This window comes from Pezoporus flaviventris, unplaced genomic scaffold, assembly GCF_033815535.1.
Source record: "Pezoporus flaviventris isolate CSIRO_AGI_PZ_B2104156 unplaced genomic scaffold, CSIRO_AGI_Pfla_v1 ptg000031l, whole genome shotgun sequence".
In the NCBI taxonomy this organism is placed as follows: domain Eukaryota; kingdom Metazoa; phylum Chordata; class Aves; order Psittaciformes; family Psittacidae; genus Pezoporus; species Pezoporus flaviventris.
Window position 1 is genome coordinate 50,053,955 of NW_026892579.1, and position 18,719 is coordinate 50,072,673.

The 18,719-nt window shown below is 43.8% G+C and overlaps 1 protein-coding gene across 4 annotated transcripts in view; it reads left to right on the forward strand.

Moving 5' to 3' along the window:
• Window positions 1–932: 932 nt before the first annotated feature.
• The window catches only part of ADGRF5 (adhesion G protein-coupled receptor F5), a 48,021-nt gene continuing 30,234 nt past the window's right edge, over window positions 933–18,719 (forward strand). For 3 of the 4 annotated variants that reach the window (XM_061460961.1, XM_061460964.1, XM_061460963.1), the window contains exons 1-3: window positions 933–1,247; window positions 16,666–16,814; window positions 18,161–18,291. In XM_061460961.1, coding sequence (XP_061316945.1) covers window positions 18,187–18,291 — 105 coding nt within the window. In that variant the 5' untranslated portion in view covers window positions 933–1,247; window positions 16,666–16,814; window positions 18,161–18,186. The remainder of the gene's footprint in view (window positions 1,248–16,665; window positions 16,815–18,160; window positions 18,292–18,719) is intronic. The other variant, XM_061460962.1, reaches the window with a different exon arrangement.

An 18,719-nucleotide genomic window follows, 5' to 3' on the forward strand; every position in this document is an offset into this window, starting at 1 on the left:
AGCTGTTCTCAGCCACTTCTACAGTGAAGAAGGAGATGCTGATACTTCCAGAGACCAATACTCATCACAGATGGCACATGCCCTGTGCTATCCGATGGGTTGATGATGTGCTTGCAAGTGTTATCTTCCAGAAACATCAGAGGTGATGCAAAGCCAGGAGAGACAAAAGAAAGGAGGCCATTACAGTTCCTCCATTTTATCACCGTAATTGGGACTCAGCCATGGGGAACCATCCCCACGTTCCTGGGGTGCAGTCTTTTGGCTAGTGCATGAAAGTCCCACTCTGCCCCAGTGTGAGACGGCTGGGCCTGTACAGCACAGTTTGGCAGTAATTCCAGGCATAGACATCCTTCTGGATGCGTAAGCCTGCCCAGATTTCTTCTGCACCTTGACAAGAATCCTTTGTGCCATGGCTGCATCACTGAGGTGCTGCTGAACATGAGCTCCCTGTGGAAAGGCTCTCCTACATTAATTTGCAGAGCATCTCAGCACCTCTTGGCATGAACGGCACCACAGCTGAAAGTCCGAGAAGCACCCACACAGCGGAGCTCACTGTGCATAGTGACAACTGAGGCCCTTAGAACATTTACCTTAGGAAAAAAAAATAGCAATTTCTTTTAGTTCCCTGATGACCAAAAAAGTGTTTTCCTCATCTTGCAGTTGCAGTCCCTAGCAGCCCTGTTAGCGCCCCCGCCCAAGTGTCTCTTGCATCCACTTTCCCCCCCCACAGCAGGAAATCACTGAGAAAATATTTCCCAGGTTCCTTCCTGGCTAGAGGTCACCTCGGTGTTTCAGACCAGCAGGAATCACCATGTTCTCTGACACAACAAACGGAGAAGGAAGATCTGCCCTGCCCATCCAGCACTGCGTTTTCAGGCTTGTGTTTTTTAGCTGCAACTCCACCCCGTGCTGGTGGAGAAGGGAGCTGTTCCCACTGATCGCAGGAAAGGGAGGTCACGGGGTTTGCTTGCTTAAATCACCACAAGCCAAAAGGTTCTCTCTCTCCTTTACTGAGAATTGCTCACAGGCTGTTTAATTTGTTCCAAAAAGAAAAGCAAAACAAGAAACAAGCCCCAAGCCCAACAACCAACAGCACACACGGAAAAGCAGGTGTGTCTCCAGATCTTGGGAAAACAAAGGACAGAGACTGAAGCAGGAGTTGACACTTAGATGGGAAGTTCCCTTCCCAGCACAGGAGGACAAGTTTGGAAGAGGCTCGGACACGAACAGTACTTGTTGTCCTACAGGTATGGATGATGCTTGTGAAATGTGGCATTGGTTTCCTCATGCGGTTTAGTTGTTTGGGGCAGGTGAAGGCTGATTGGAGAAGTTTTCGGGACCAGCTTGTGACATTGAGGTATGAGCTTTGCATGACTAGTAAACCTGCTGCAGGTTCCTACTGGGAGGCATGCGATCGGCACGTGTTTAACTTTGGGGTGATTAGTTGACAGTTTTCTGTAGGATGCTTTTGGCTTGTGAGGGTATGAATTAAGCCATTCAGACACTGTCTGTTAGCTTGGCTAGTGAATTTTAATACAGGCTATGGTTAATCTAGTTTAAGCTTGGGGCTGCAGAGGTAAAGAGAGATGTGCATGGAAACGCTGTGCTTATCTGGACTGCATTTATTACCTCCTAGGGCAAGCTACCTAGTTTCAGAAAAAAAACAAACAGATCAACTGCAAAAGCATTTATATTTTTTTCACTTTGCTTTACGGCTACAGTGGCTGGGATTTGCAGTGCAGGTAACGGGCAATGTATTTTTGTCAGCTGTATAAAATGGTGGATTTGCTCCTTTTTTGAGCAATTTCTTGTATCCCCCTTCAGTTTCATATTAGGTGACACTTGTTGACAAGGGAGAGGGACTTGGGGCAGCCATGGCCACAGGCTGAGACACTACTGTGTAATGTTCTTGAGTGTCACACTTATCTTGTTTCCATTCTTTTCTACCCGTGTTTTGAGCTGCTTAAATGAAAGCCAGTTTTACTGTGTTATGTTCAAGTGTTGAAGTGTTGTTGCAGTGCTTGTGTCAGGTGGGATGCAGGGATGCTTTCTGATGCTTTCACCTCCAACAATGCCCATAACCCTGAAAGTTCTGCTCCATCCAAACACGTCTGGTGCAGCAGTATCTACTGGATGCTTAAATGATTGTAATTCAGAAAAAACACAGTTGTGGTTTGACCTTGTACAACCTTGTTTCTCTCCCCATCAGTGGGAAAGTGATGCTCACCTGGGTGCATAAGGAGCTTTCAGATCTGGAGAAGAAAGGTGTTACTGTTTGAATGCTGTAGCTATTGCTTTCAGTGACAGTTTTATGGGAGGCAATTATCTTGTAACAGGCAAGGGAATAGCAAGTGAAAAGATGTTGTAAATCTGAAAGCCTGAGGCTTTCTCCATCATTTGCTATTGCATGGCAAAAATGGCATTTCTCAACCCATAGATCTTCCTGTCACCCAGAAAATTCCTCATCTGTTTCTGTCACTGAATCTGTCTGGTAGCACTGCAGAATGAAGTGATACATAAGGAAGTTTAGTGGCAAATTTTTAGCATCTGCATAGCAGTGACACTTGACTGAACTCCGTAATGGCTTGGCCAACTTGGCAGGAACCTGGTGTGACTATTTGGCATTTGTCATTATTTAACTTCCCTAGATTCCTCTGAGTTTGCCTCCGGTGATCCAGGTTTCAAAACCAAACAGAACATGCGCAGGCTCTGGGGAGATATCTTTGTCCTCATCTCCTTGATTGTTTTTATTTTTTTAACACCTCTTAGACAGGCTTTGTAAAGCATTTTACCAAAGTCTGAATTGGAGACGTGGGAAATTCCTCAAACTAGGCAGAGCTTCCTCTTATTGTTAAAACACAAAAGAGCAGCTCAGCCTTTACTAGAGTTCCTTTTTTAACCCATTCATCTTGATCAAGAAAACCTCCCTGATGCTGTCACTGTTCACGGCTGCAACCCACAGTTTCCCAGAAGAAACAAGGGCTTGCAGTAGGCAGGCATTGTATCACCCGTGAGGGCATCAGTAGCTTTGGGGCTATGTTTGCATGTCATAAAGGAAATGTACTTGAACTTGAAACTGAAATTGTCTGCTGCTGGAATTCAACTCCAGCTTGTGCAGGAATCATGGCTTTCTAAGACCATGCTACAATAAACCCAAATACCTTCAAGAAAACCATTTCCAGTATTCCAGGAAAGAGTTTCTTAGGGCTGTGATCTCAAAGAGGGGTCCCATTGTCATTTGTAAGCTGATCCACTGTAATTTCATAATTAAACAGTTTATTTCTCAAATGATCCTGCTTTTGCTCAGCCTGCCCATGGGCATTTACCAGCCATCAACTAATTTGATCCAACACCTGGTGTGTGGTAACGAAACAGCAGCTTGTCCCCCTTATCTATGCTTGGCAGCATCCTCCATGAGGACTGAGTCAGTGCTGGGCAAAGGCAGAAACTGGGGGGCTGTGATGCTGACCCTGAAGTGGGCTGGAGGGGTTGGTTCAGGGATGAGCGTGAGAGGGAAGGCACAAGGTAGGTGTTCAGGAGCAGGGAGCAAGGGAAAGAGCGTGGAAGAGGGGGTTTGTAATGGCTTGTTTCTCTCTGACAAAGGAATTATCTGCTCCATGTCTTCTGCAGTTCTTGCATAGCAGCTAATTCACTGTAGCAGTTGACTAGTAATAACAGCACTATATTTGCATGTTATAATGCTGCACCAATGGACTTTGTTAAGGAATTTTTGACTACATTTGCAGCCTTATCTGAAGGCTTGTCTGCTGATGGTGGTGGCCAGTAAGAGAGGTTTCACTGACAACCACCCCATGACATCACATGGATGTTATAACCTTGATTCACCATCTCTGCTCTCAGCCCCTATCTTTTCTCCAAACGTCAGTTTATCCCTGCTGAAGCCTGTAATGAATTCTCCCCCAAAGCCCTCCCCTCTCCATCATAACTCCCTTCTGAGTAAGCCAAACAAGGTGGGTGTACTGGGTCTGGCAGGGATGGAGTTAACTTTCTTCATAACTGCCCATAAGGTGCTGTGTTTTGATTTGTGGCTACAGCAGAGTTGCTTGTACACCAATGTTTTAGCTATTGCTGAGTAGTGGTTGCATAACATTTGGCTTTCTTTTCTTACCACTCTGCCTCTGTAGTGAGTGGGCTGGAGGCTGGGAGGGGTTACAGCTGGGAAAGCTGACTCCAATTCACAAATAGGCTATTTCAAACCATGTAAGATCATCTTCAGCAATAATAAATAAGGATGGGGACACGATTGTCTTCCAAGGTGGCCATTGCTTGGAGACTTTCTGCTTGTGGGAGGGGATTAGTGATGGTCTTCATATCACTTTTTTCTTTCCTTTCTTTCCCTTATTAACATCTATTTATCTCAACCCACCACTTTTCTCACTTTGTTTTTTCCTATTCTCTCCCTAGTCCCGCTGCTGGGTGGGGAGTGAGTGGCTGTGTGGGTGCTTAGCTGCAGGACAGGGTCAATGCAGCACAACAGGGTATCTAGCCCACCTTTTAGATGCTTTTGAATAAACAGGTTTTTCCCAGCCCAGGAAAAACCTTTAACTGCCTTGTGTCATCTCAATCAGCTGATTTCTTTCTTTACTGTGAGGGTGGTGAGGCACTGGAACAGGCTCCCCAAAGAAGTGGTAAATGCTCCACCCCTGCCTGGCAGTGTTCAAGGCCAGGTTCGACAGAGCCTTTAGCAACATGGTCTAGGGTGAGGCATCCCTGCCCATGGCAGGGGGGTTGGAACTGAATGATCTTAAGGCCCTTTCCAACCCTAACTATTCTGTGATTTACACAAAATAATATTTGTTTTAGGAAGAACTCAAAGATCACCAAAAATTGACCAGTCCTGGTACTGAAATCCTTCCTTCTAGCTGAAAGGAGAGCTGTGTCTCATTTGCCTTCGAGGCATTTCTACAGCTCTTGCTCTATCAGACTATTAGTGCAAGCAGTAATGGCTTATTCCTGCCCCAGGTTGTCTCTAAACACCCTGTCTCAGAGTAGGGACAGCTAGTACCATCCTTGATTGGCAGCAGAGAACAGAAGCAAGGAGATAGTGAGGGTCTGCTTACATGGGTGGCTGCTGTCAACCCAGGTCCTGCTTAAATCCACCTTAACAGGAGAGACAATGCAGTGGAAGGCCAGGTTTGAGGATGCCCATGAGCAGCAGAGCTGTATGTATTCACCATTTGTATCTTAATATGAAACATTAATTTCCAAATGCCTTCCCCAAAAACATAATAGAGCTGTGATCTAGTATGTAATTTACTGTCCTCGGAAATTCCTCAAAACGGCAGAGCTTCCCCCAATTGTTCATGTGCAGAGGAAAACCTCTACTAGAGTTCCTGCTTTGGCTCACTCCTGTGACCACGGGCTTGGCCCTCGACAACCATCAGACCAAGTGTGTAAAAACCATCTTCATTCCAAAGCTGTCCCTACGTGCCTTATGACAGGCTGTTCACAGCATGCTCCTTGCTCCTGAGATTGTTTTACTGTTCATTCTTGAGGAGAAATTCTTTAAATTCGTGCATGGGGTCCCTAAAATCTGGGTTAACTGATCCTATGGCTGAGATCCCTAATGAGCCTGTGCATGCCTTAAGTCTCGCTGGCTGTAAAGCAGGACTGATGGAACTTCCTTCCTTCCTTCCTCTCACTATCCATCCTGTTTCAAGCCTACAGTTTAAAAAAACCACTTGCTGTTCATAAACACTGGCCCTTATTTCAGACAGGACACATAAGATGTTAGAATCATAGAATCACAGAATGGTTTGGGTTGGAAGGGAGCTTTAGCTCATCCAGTTCCAGCCACCTGCCATGGGCAGGGACACCTTCCACTAGACCAGGTTGTTCCAAGACCCATCCAACCTGGCCTTCAACACTTTCAGGGATGGCGCATCCATAGCTTCTGTGGGCAACCTGTGCCAGCGCCTCACCACCCTCATAGAGAAGAACTTCTTCCTAATTTCTAACCTAAATCTCCTCTCTGTCAGTTTAAAGCCATTCCCCTTTGTCCTGTCATTACTTGCTCTTGTCAAATGTCTCTCTCCAGATTTCTTGTTGGCCCCTTTAGGCACTGGAAGCTGCTCTAGGGTCTCCCTGGAGCTTTCTCTTCTACAGGCTGAACAACCCCAATTCTCCTGGCCTGTCTTCATAGTGGAGGTATTCTGTGCTATTATTTCCTGGTCTTGAAATGTGCATTTTACCTGAGGTCATACTAGGATTAGGAGAAACATGTGCAACAGCAACAGTACAGCATGAGAGCCTAGAGTTGTTCCATCAGTCAGGGCAGCGCTCATCTCCCTATGCCTGAACTCCTTTTTTCCCTCTAAAAGGCAGTTTAGGCTGTGCTGCCAACAGGGGACAGCCCTTGACCCATACTGCTTTTTGAATCATTTCTGTGAATCTTGGCATTGAAGTTAGCTGAGATGGGGAACAGGCTAACTATTGACTAGGTCTCCTAGAAAAATAGGGCAGAAAGAGACCTCAGCAGGTCACCTACTCCAGCTCTACATCTCATGGCAGGTGTTTGTTTAAGCTCTCCAAAGGCACCCTGGGGCATGAGAAATGCCACTCGGCTACACAGGCTGGTGTTGGATCGCATGAACAAACCTGCCATCAAGTGCAAGTTGTCTTTGCATCACCGTGATTTTACACCATGTGAGCCCAACATGCACCACAGGGTTCACAAGTGTGATGTTATTTTGAACCAGGCCAAGCATCTGTCTGAAGTCTAATGTTCCTTAAAGTCTTCTGAACATTAGTAAAACAAACTAGTGCCCTCTGGGCTGATGCTGTTCTGTCTTGATTTCACACCTAATGCCAGTGATGAAGAGGAAAGAGTTCTGAAGATTTTGAAAACATTATAGACAAGTGTAGCTTCAAAGAAGTTTAATACTGGCAGTATTTAGCATTTCTGAGTTATTCTGTGCTCTGGCAGACAGATGAGTACAAAAATAAGTAAGGATGGAAGTGAAATCAGTGGAACAAAATATAAACAATTTTTTTTTCTCTCAGGCCTGATCATTAGAGAGGAGAATTATGAGATCTGGACAACAGATACCTGCCTTCACTGATCTGAGGGATTTCTCTCCATTTATGCAATTCTTTATGTGACAGGTGGATGCTATTTTGTACGTCTACATTTGTGTTGCTAGGTGTGACAGGCCAGGCCTTCAGGCAGGAAACTCCTGCTGTCCAGAGTGGGATTATACAAACTCCAAATGGCTGACACCTACACAACTCGCAGTAGCTTCCTATACAGCCAGCTGTGCTTGCCGCAATAACAGGAAAAAAATCAAGAGGTTAATAAAATGAAATGAGCAGGAAGCATGCAGTCATCAGGCTTTCTAGTACTTCAGTCTATAGAAGTAACCCGTGGCTGGCCTGACTTAGGGATCTAATCCAAAACTCATTGAAGCCCATGGAAATTCCACTTCAACGGATGTTGTTAGACCTCACTCTTTACTATATTGATATGGGAGTACGTGGAGAGTTCCACCTTCCCTGTTCCTGGTGCTGAGCTCCAAATCTCTTGCATCATTGATGCTAGCTGTGAGATAGGTCTGCCACTAATAACTCCACATGCTCCAAAAAGGTTGAGGAGAAGAAAGGAAATATCATGGCTACATCTTTTCTCACATCCCAGCCATCAGAGGGGATCGAATGTATGTGTGTGCTTTCCCACAGCCGTTTAAAACGTATGGTTCTCAGCTCCATTCAAAGAGCTAGAATAGCAGAGTGGAGCTCATTGTTTTGCATTTTCTTTCTTTCTTTCCTTTTTTCTTTTCTTTTTTCTTTGTTCTTTCTACAAACTCCAACACAAAGGTCAAGCAGCAGCCATTAGCTGGAGTTGAGAATATTCACATGAAATTAAAAGCAGCTGTATTGAGTGTGATGCTCTGTTGTAAACCTCAACTCCATACTTGCTCCCGCTTTCTTCATACTTTATACTGATAAACGCCTAATTTTAATCAGTCCATTGCAAAAGTGTTTTTCTTTGTCAAGTAGAAAATTATTATTTCCCGAGCAGAGGTAAGGAAGAAATGCCAGGGGGAAGGCAAGAATTGGGTAGGGCTTTCTTTTTCCAGTGAAGTGCTGATTTAAATCCTTTTTCACTTTGGTTTCAGGGACCTCTGTTATCAGTCTGACATATTAATGTCCCACATGGCATGGGGAGCATTTATCCCTTCACTTATGAGTGCCACAACATCTGTTTGCATGCAAGTAGCTCACACAAAATTAAAATAGCCCCTGAAAACAGAACCTCTTCTCAATTTCTGCAGATCCCATAGTGCACCAGCTAGCTCAGCCTCCTGCACCATGCTAGGGACAGAGCTGGAATAACACAGTTCCTCAAACATCACAGAGAAAGTATCTCACAGCCTGTTTATTGCCTGTTTGAATCCTTATCACTTGAGTGGTTTGGTTTGGAGTCCTTGATTAATTTGTGTTTATTTTATTTTTGTTCTCATTCAGATGTGTTATCTAAGGTCAGTGCAACTTCCCCTGTCCCCCCTCTCCCTTCTAGCCAACTCGCCAGTGAAATATTGTTGTGCCTGGGTGTGTGTTTCTTAAAGTCATTGTGTTTTTTGTGTCTGAAACAAACATTGTCTGATCATCCAACTTATTACGCACTACCCAAAGGTCATGTTTTATGCACAGAAAAGAAAGCTTTTCTGTTGTGCCTGAGGAATAACAAACTGGATGGTCACTGAAAACAAGGGCTTTAGCCCCAGAGACTAAGTCTCTGAAAAAATGCTCAGTGGCTGTTTGAGAAGGGTAAACCAGAGCTCGGCTGCTACAAGCTACTGGGCAGCTGTAGAGCTTGCCTGTCTTGTGCCAACCACATATCTACTCCCTTCACACCTTCTAATCTTTAGCAGCTCCTGGTTCCTCTCTCTATATGCTCTTCACTTCTACAGATCTCACGACACCACAGGCCTTTCATCCAAAATGCCTTAAAGGGAGGCAGAGCTATTTAGGCCACAGAACAATGCTGGCATGGTGACAAATGAGCTTAATTAAGTTCAAAAAATGGTACAGCCTAATTAGAAAGATGCAGAGCACAACAAATACCAAAGAGGTGGGAGGACTGCTGTGCTAGAATGACATAGGCAACTGATGGGGAATATAAAAGTGACGTATACTGCTATGAGGCCATAGAGCAAGTGTGCCATCCAGTTTGATAATCAAGGCCCTAATGAGTGGTAGATTCAAAGCAAACAAAGGAGATTTAGACCTGCTTGCTCCTGGACAACGTGGATGCTGGACACTCTCCTAGGTTTCCTTATCACAGTATCACAGTATGCTAGAGATTGGAAGGGACCTCGAAAGATCATCTAGTCCAATCCCCCTGCCGGAGCAGGAACACCTAGATAATGTTACACAGGAATGTGTCCAGGCGGGTTTTGAATGTCTCCAGGGAAGGAGACTCCACAACCTCCCTGGCAGCCTGTTCCAGTGTTCCGTCACCCTCACTGAGAAGAAGTTTCTTCTCAAGTTTAAGTGGAACCTCTTGTGTTCCAGCTTGTTTCCTTATAGTTTGCTTCATTTTGTGTAGGCTTAATAGGCTATTAAAAGGGCTGCTAAACACCAAGATCTTGCCTTTGCCTCCAGAATTCCTGTACCTCTGATAGGCAGAAGGGGAAAGAACGTTTTAGCGATCTGCTGCTACATGCTGTCTTTGCTTTTGGAAAACTCTTCCCTAGGGCCTCTGCTATAGCCTATGTTGGATAAGAAGCAACTGGGCTAGAGGATACTTGCATCCAACCGAGTACAATTCTGCTTATGACATTAAGCAACCAGTGCCCTCTAGAAATGTTGGGAGACAGTCTCTCAGTGTGCACAAAGGAGGAAACCCACAGAACTACCTGCTTTTACAATGAGGGTTGACAAAACTCTAAAGCAGAATAGAGGAGGCCACCCACACAATGGGGTAATAGCCTCAATGACCCAGGGCATGTATTACAGCCCTAGGAGAGGGCCACGAGCTGTGGCTGTGGACTAATATTCACCTCAGAAAGAACTCTGCTTTGTTGCAGATACAGAGTTGTTTGTTATCCTCTTCCTGCTAGTGTCAAAGGTGTGTCCATATCTACTTCTGCACGAAAGGGGCCATGTTACCAAACACAGAATACAGAGAAGTTTCAGCCAACAGGAATAAAATACCTGTATCTGGGATGGCTGCATGAGGATGGATAGCTCTATGTCCAGAAATGCTTGTTTCACCTTACACTTCTGCATTCCCTCATCGAAGAAACCATTCCAGGGTGGGTGTTTCTTTAGTTTCTCTCATCAGTTATTTATAGGCATTGACTAGATCCCCCTGTGCCTTTCCTTTCCCGGGATAAACAGCCACATTTCTCTCAGTCTCTCCTGGTATAACAGATGCTCCAGCTCCTTAGTCTTCTTCATGGCTCTTTGCTGGACTCACGCTAACATGTCTATGTCTCTCATACTGAGGAACCTGGGAACGGACACTGGGCTTCAGATATATCCAGAACCAGGAAATCTTCTCATCATTAAGTCTGGTATCATATCAGAAATGTTGTCCCAAAGAATCTAGAAAGAAGACATGGCTGGGCATGCTAAGAGAGGCTATCAAATGTGTTTGCCTGTAAGAGACAAGAGAGTGGAAATCGGGAAGTCAGACAGAAGGATACGGTAGAATAAGCCATGTCCCACTGAGTGAACAGTGGTTACCTGAGCTAGAGAACCCGTGTTAGGAGCCACAGGCCTGCAAGAGTGTCTATAGAAGCAGCTTAGCCACCAGACATGAGCTACCAAGCTGCTGCAAGTGGGGCAGCTTCCCAGACAGGTTACCTGCACAGATAGCCTGCAGCTGGGACAGTGCTAATGTCCCACCAAATACTGCAGACTGTTTCTCACCTTCCTCCTTCCCTGAGTTTACGCTTAGCCAATAATGGCTGCAGTTAATGTGTATTTACCCTCACTACAAGAAAAACATTGAGGTGCTGGAGCGGGTCCAGAAAAGGGAAGCAAATCTGATAAAGGGTCTGGAGGATAAGTCTTATGAGGAACGGCTGAGGGAACCGGGTTTAGTCTGGAGAAGAGAAGGCTCAGGGTGGACCTTATCAATCTCTACAGCTACTTGAAGGGAGATCTCAGTCTCTTTTCCCAAATAACAAGCGCTAGGACAAGAGGTGGCTGCCTCGAGCTGTGCCAGGGGAGGTTTAGATTGGAAATTAGGAAAAATTTCTTCACAGAGAGGGCAATCAGGCATTGGAACAGGCTGCCCAGGGAAGTGGCGTAATCACTGTCCCGGAAGTGTTCAAAAACCGTGTAGATGAGGCCCTCAGTCATATGGTTTAGTGGTGGTCTCAGCAGTCCTGAGGTAATTATAGGACTTGATGATCTTAAAGACCTTTTCCAACCTGGTTGATTCTGTGATTCTACGATTCTGTTCCTGTCAGAATACCCTCACTTATCCAGCAGACTGCTGTTCTCCACTACAAGCAGTATGTCTAACTGTGAATTATTCTGGGGGAGCTAGGATGACGTTTGAGGGCTGGCTGGTATTGTCCAGAGTATGCTGAAATGCTCATGAAAAGTTCTGTTGGCCTCTCACAGCATTAGGAGTGCTTGAAGGGTCTGATAATTTGGTCATTCAGCTGGGCAGAACTGGGGTTGCTTTGTCTGAAGAAGAGAAGGGTCAGGTGGGACCTTATTGCTCTCTTCAACTACCTGAAAGGAGGATGGAGTGAGGAGATGGCTGGTCTCTTTGCTCAAGTGACAAATGATTGATAGGATAAGAGCTAATGGCCTTAAGCTGTGCCAAGGGAGGTTTAGACTGGATATTAAGAAAAATTTCTTCAGAGAGAGGATGATCACATATTGGAAGAGGCTGTCCAGGGAAGTGGTGGAATGACCATGCCTGGAAATGTTCAAATACCATGTAGATCAGGCCCTTAGTGACATGTTTTAGTGGTGGTCTTGGCAGTGATGGAGTAATGGTTGGACTTGATGATCTTAAAGGTCTTCTTCAAACTAGTCAGTGCTGCCATTCAGTTATCTGGTTGAGTGGTTTCTATTTCAGTTACTGTGCCTTGCAGACATGAGTCTTGCAGAGCTATATTTTTCCTTGCAGGAAGCCCTGCTTGGTCATGCTATGAATTAAGCCTGATCTGCAGATAGCTGGGCTTAATTATTTTAGTTTTCCATGTAGACTATTTCAGTATGTTAAAAGGTCATCACTAATTCACGGGGAGGCTCACAGAGGAATAGAGGAATTTAAAGTCGTAAGTCAAGAAGGAAAAGTATATTCTTAGTAAGAAAGGATGGAAAATGTGATGATGTAGAAAAGGGTGTGAACCAGAGCCCTTCTCTGGAAATATCATTTTGGGGAAACTCTTGATAAGGCTGTAGATACAGTTGACCTGCTCTGCGCTTAAACCAGTGGAAATGTTGTGCCGGTCCAGAAAGGAATTCCTGAACTTGTCTAAGATAGAATCATTTAGTTTGGAAAATACCTTTAATATCATCTAGTTCAACCGTTAACCCAGTATTGCCAAGTCCACCACTAAACCATGTCCATAAGTGCGATTTCTACATGTGTTTAAATGCCTCCAGGGCTGGTGACTCAACCACTTCCCTCGGCAACCTGTTCAATGCTTGACAGCCCTTTTGGTGAGGAAATTTTTCCTAATATCTCCTGGCTCAACATGAGGCCATTTCCTATTGCCCTATTGCTTGTTGCCTGGGAGAAGAGGCCAACCCCACCTCACTGCGACCTGCTTTCGGGTAGTTGTAGAGAGCAATAAGGTCTCCTCTGAGCCCCCTTTTCTCCAGACTAAACAACCACAGTTCCCTCAGCTACTCCTCACAGGATTTGTGCTTCAGGCTCTTCACCAGTTTTGTTGCCCTTCTCTGTACTCGCTCCAGCACCTTGGTATCTCCCTTGTAGTGAGGGGCCCAGAACTTAACACAGGATTTGAGGTGCATGCTCCCCAGTGCTGAGTACAGGGTGATGGTCACTGCCCTAGTCAGTCCAGACTGAGTTCTGAGTACAAAGAACAGTGGTCTTGCATGTCTCTGAATCTCTTTGAGCTCACTGATTGCACAGAAATAGAAGCAGTGTAAAGAAACTGAGGTAATTGGAAGAGGTCAATAAACCATCTACCTGGTGCCCCTTTTTATGCAATTTTTTTGCCTGTTCTTAAAATAGTCCAGTGAAGGGAACTTTGCATCTGCCCTGGGTAGCTCTATTCAGTGCTTCTAACTTTTACAATTACACATTTTCCATAATCACCGACATATTTAACTTTGCTTCAGATTGTATGATTCCAGATCATCCTTCACCCAGCTGTTGCTGTGAACATTTATGTCAGTCCTTTACCAAGTGACAAACAAGTTACTGTGTCCTTAGCTGAGTCTTGTCCTGACTACACCAAACAACCTTCAACCTATTCGCAAGATCATATTCTGCTCATGTCTTAGCATTCACATGGCTCTCCTTTGGGTACTCTCTGATACAGCAACATCCAGACACAGCACTCCAGCCACAGCATCAAGAGCATCAAGTAGAGCATTTTTGTTACCTTCCAGGTCTTAAATTAAAAATACTTCAGAATTAGATAAGCCTTATTTGCAACATCATCTTGCTGAGTGGATTTAGGTAGCAATTTGCTAGGAGTTCATCCAGATTCTTTTCTACAAGACTGTGGTGGGAAAAACTATATAAAGTCATGTGAGAGAGATGATAAATGAAGCCCCAGGCATTGCCAGGTTCAGTCCCAAACTGTTTATCTCAAAGTAATCTGCCTATTAGTTCAAATATGCTCAGGATTCACTCTGTCCTTACATTTCTAAAACACATCTCTCTGAGAGGCTGACCATGTGAATTCAGAGTCCAAAATAGTAAGAGCAGCAAATGGTGTAAAGAACCTGCAGTGTCGCATCCAGATTCTGAGAGGTTTCACCATCTTTCTTCTGAGTCTGTAATACAACATGAGCTCAACCCCAGGCTTTCCAACGGACTTTACATGAGCTCAGTGAATCACTGTCTCACACACATTGCTGTGGAAAGAAATTCCATTGATAAACCAGCTGTGATAAAACACTGTAGGGACAAGGGCCCCACTGTTGTTTGGACAGATGGTCCCTGCTTGTACAGTGGGTTTCATGGCTCCAGATTCTATTCAAGGTAGAAACATCAGTAACACATCAGAGTTTCCCCTGGTTTCTGGGATTTTCCTGCACTTCCCCACCTTTCAGAGTAGCTATCAGAGCCATAGGTCTGCATACCCCTTCTCCAAGATTATCGACGCATGTCACTAGTGCCTTCCAGGTCCAGCCCATAGCAAGCATGCTGCCAGCATGTATGGGAAAACTTGAGGGTTTTCCTCTCTTTTTAATTTAATCAAACCCACAGACATTTAGCCATAGCTGCAAAACAGGATTTTACTGCTTTCAGTTCTCAAACACCTTCTTTTGTTAGAAGAAAGCAGGTGAGTAATAGCAGCAGAACAAGTTAGTCCACTTGATAAACTAATCTGCAGATAAGAACCTGAAGGACTTAGATCCATGCAGGGGGAACTAATAACTACTACCTGATGGATGGTATCAGGAAACAGCTCCTCTTAAAATGCCTTGTGGGTTTTCTGCAGTGGCATCTCTGGTCATAACATGTTCAGCTAATTATACAAGTTCTTGTGTCTTGGTTTCCCTCTGAGAGAGTAGACTGGGCTGTAGTAGAAAACAGAGGATGTTTAAGACGGATGTAATTAGAAGGTCTTCAACTTGAATCATGTGAGAAGGTAAAACAGATTACATCTCCAGGTAACATTTTTATTTTCTAAAAGATATGTGATGGTTTCTATTGTGATTTATAAGAGGGTGTAATTATTTTTCAACATTCATGGAAAAAAGAAACTTACAGAAAAAGTAAAGAGAAGGTCATGTAGATCACCTCTCTCCTGGGTTAAAATGACAAGTTGCTATTTACCTCTAGGAATCTTCTGCACTTTAAAGTTAACTTTAAACATTTTTTAGCCTGAATGCCGTGGAGATGCGATTTGGTAGCAAACCTGGGTTTCTGTAGCATATTGGGTCTTAATAAGTGGAAGGTGTTTATTGCCTCCCAGGAGACAGTTTTTATGAGAAATGATTAATGTGTCCCCATATCTTCTGTTTTACCAACTGAAGGTAGATAGATACTTTAAGAAATTGCTCACTGAAAAGTTTACTGCAATTCTTTTTCTTCAATGAAAAATTAAATGAACAAGGGGAGCAGCCATTACTTGAGAAGAGCATTGATATTTTCCCCCATTTGCAATTTGATATTTGTTAGTTTTCTGGCTTTCTAGATACTGGTTTGAGTACTTTTAAATAGCTATCAAAGCCTGAATAGCAGCACAGTTCTCCATTAACAGGGTGTTTGGTCTCAGCTACATGGTTGCACAAAGGGTGCATCTGTAAATAGAGGCTGACCCACAACATTTGAATATGAATGCAAGTTTGCGGACAGTGCAAGCGATACATGCAAAACCATAGCAGATGCTGTGTAGCCTCATCATAAATTTTGTTTAATGGTTTTTTTCCTTTCTGCCATGAAGTACAAGTTTTTTTGTGCAGGTTAAGCTGGTGTACCATATGCTGGAAGCATACGTGCATATACAAAACTATCAGAAATCTTTCTTTTGTTAGTGTTTCTACTAGTAAGTCATGTCACTATATCAAGGATCTGTGTCACAGCTTATAACTTGAAAATGTTTCCCTCTTGGTCCATTTTGATCCATCCTGGTCTTGGGATTAGCCAGATCCATGCAAGTTTGAGGTTGTCACATGTGGATAATGTCTTCAAAACAGCAAAATAGTGTCTTTTGTGGAATGCTGGATACAGTGCTGGACGTGCCCAGAAAAGCTAAGAAACTTTTTCCTACTTCTGTCCCTACCACTCCCCACCCCCCAGTTCTGACAGCCATTCATCCAGTGCATTAATATATATATGCATATATATATATATATATACACACATTCTGAAACAATCTTCTTTTAATGGATTTTAGGGTGGAGTGGGAAGATAATCTGAATCAGCGAGATGTCTTACTTTCTGGTTATCCCTACATAGAAGCATAAGAACAGCCATGCTGGGTGAGCTCAAATGTCCAGATACTAGCAGGAGGTTATTGCTTTGGGTTTTTTTTTGTGGGTTTGGGGTTCCCCCCCCCCTTTTTTTTTGTTCCCCCCCCCCCCCCGTTGCTAACTTAGAATATCTTAAAATTGATTTTCCTTCTTTAACTGCACCTCAGAATTCCACTGACATTTCTTCAGACCCCATTTTCTGAGTGGTAATAGTCAGCTCAGAGTCTATCAGTCCATCAGAGTATACGTAACATCAGGATTGTTTCTCTCTTCTTTATGCTTATCAGTGCTGAATTCCCTGGATTTCATAACTCAGTCACTCAGTAATCTTTTGTCCCAACACTGTCTGCACAGGCAGACTTTGCTTTTCTCAGTCTCAGTCATTTAAAGTTTTCCACAGTGTTGTATCACTATCACTGCCTTTTTCAAGTCACTTGGGAACCGAGGGTAAGACGCAGGCTTACACACAGGATCCTGCAGAGCTCTGGTTATGACATCTCTCTATTGGAAAAGCAAATAATTTCCTCTTGCTTTTTCCCCCTATCTTTTAACTAGTATCCAGGTGAAATCTCATTGCAGATGAATTGCTTGAAGAGCCACATTTGGTGAGAAACACTGGTACGTCCCTGCTGGATATCTGCATCAGTGACAGCAGGCATATTGCTTGGCTATAAGATCCTTGCTGTCCTCTATCCATTCACAAGGTGAGAGCTCAGGTTATGTTCATATTGTAATTTTCCATCATGGGCTCTTCTGATCTGTAAAGTCACAATGAAGCACCCTGTCTTCTTGTGAGCCCCAGCTCTGATATATATCATGGTGGCGATCGGCAGTCATTGCCAATGTTCACTATCATCTCAGGAGGTGCTGATATTTCTGCTTTCCCCTAGTGATTCACAGCCTTTCACAGCCAGATCTTTCAATGCAGAAAGATCATAACTGTACAAAAGCTCATTATTTTAATGAAGCTGATGTTATCCACTCAGGTACTGTTCAGTACTATTCTTGAGTCTTTTCTCAGTGCCTTTCTTAAAATGATTCTCATAATCTACTTGGTTTCTTCCTTTTCCTGTACCTCTCTACTAGCTGTTCATTCTGGAGCTAGGAAAGTGTGCTAGAGGCATGTTTTGCCTGTGTTTTTAGGAATAATCATAAAGTGTATGTTCATAGGAAAATGCATATGTTTACATATTCTTCAGCTCCTTTCTGTTTCGTCTGATTGCAGAAATGCATCAAGACCTGTAATAAGGGTTCATGCACATTTTACCTCTCCCTTTCTGTTTCATCATCCAATCTGTTGCACAAGTAAATTAGCTTAGGTATGAATGAGCTGGAAAAGGTTGGGGTTTTCTGGGTTTTGGTTGCCTGATTTTTTTGATTTCTTGCTTTGTTGTTCCGGTGTGCAAATATTCTTGTATTCTAGGTTATTTATTTGTAAACTTCAGTGCAATTAATGGAGATATATGCTAAAAATTCAGAATTGCAAGGATTTTTTTCAAGAACATATCACTTTTCATTGTTTGTCTGGTTAGCCAAGGGGTAACAAACACACAGAAATCTCTAGCTGAGCCCATGATATTACTACAGCCCTCTCCAGAGTGGGACATGACTGGTAGCAAAGCTCTCCCTTGCTGCAGCAGGACAGGCCTTCACAGCAACATTCCTGACTATTCCCTCATGTTCTGGCTGTGCATTTGCCAAGTACCACTGTGAGAAATATCTGAAGATCCAAAGTCAACTTTTCTCATGGCAGATGAATTTTTAGCACCTCATTTGTCCTTGTTATTAATCTACTTGTGACTCTGCCTTCTCCGGGTGATTTCTTTCTTCCTCCTTTTTGAGTAGGTACAACTGATGTGAAAAAAATGAGATATGAGGGAAACAGTCTGGTGACAGTGGCAGAGCTTGCTTCATGCTCTTCCTGGATGGAGCAGTCAAACAGATGGTGCTGAAAAAGTCTGAACACACTGGTTTTGTAGAGTGTTTGGTGTTTCCTACTGTGTGAGTCGGCTGAAAATCCCGTAGTGTTTTTGCTTCATTTTCTTTTCAGGCTGTACAGCAAAGTTACTGGGCAAAATGCCATCCCTGATTGCTGAAGGTCTCCACTGCCTGTTTCTACTGGTCACAGCATGTTGCCAGACATCACAAGACTCAAACTTTGAGCCATTCATCCGATATGTAGTGAGTATCGTTTCCCAGCCCCATTGGTTTTCATTTGGTCTCTAAGTGTATCACCCAGCTACAATAGCTCTCCTTTTTATCCACAAAACCTTAGAGAAAGTCAGTATAAGATCAGGTGGGGAAACTCAAACCAGGTGGCGAAACTTTTAGCCAGTGTGTAAAAGAGATGGAGAAATCCAGGAACTGGGGTCTCCTTGCTTCCCAGTTTTACTCCTCTCCAGAAGGGATTGAGCAAAACTGATTTCTCACTTATGTTAGTCCACAAGGGATTTAAATTGCGGTCCCTAGAGTTAAATAACAGTTACATAAGCACTGCTCCTGGGTGGAATTTACCTGTCCCATGAGAGAGAGAAATCAAATAAATCTTGCCTAGAAGTGGTGTGCAAACAAAACTAGCTCAGGCACGGAAGTGCTTACATGTAGGTGAC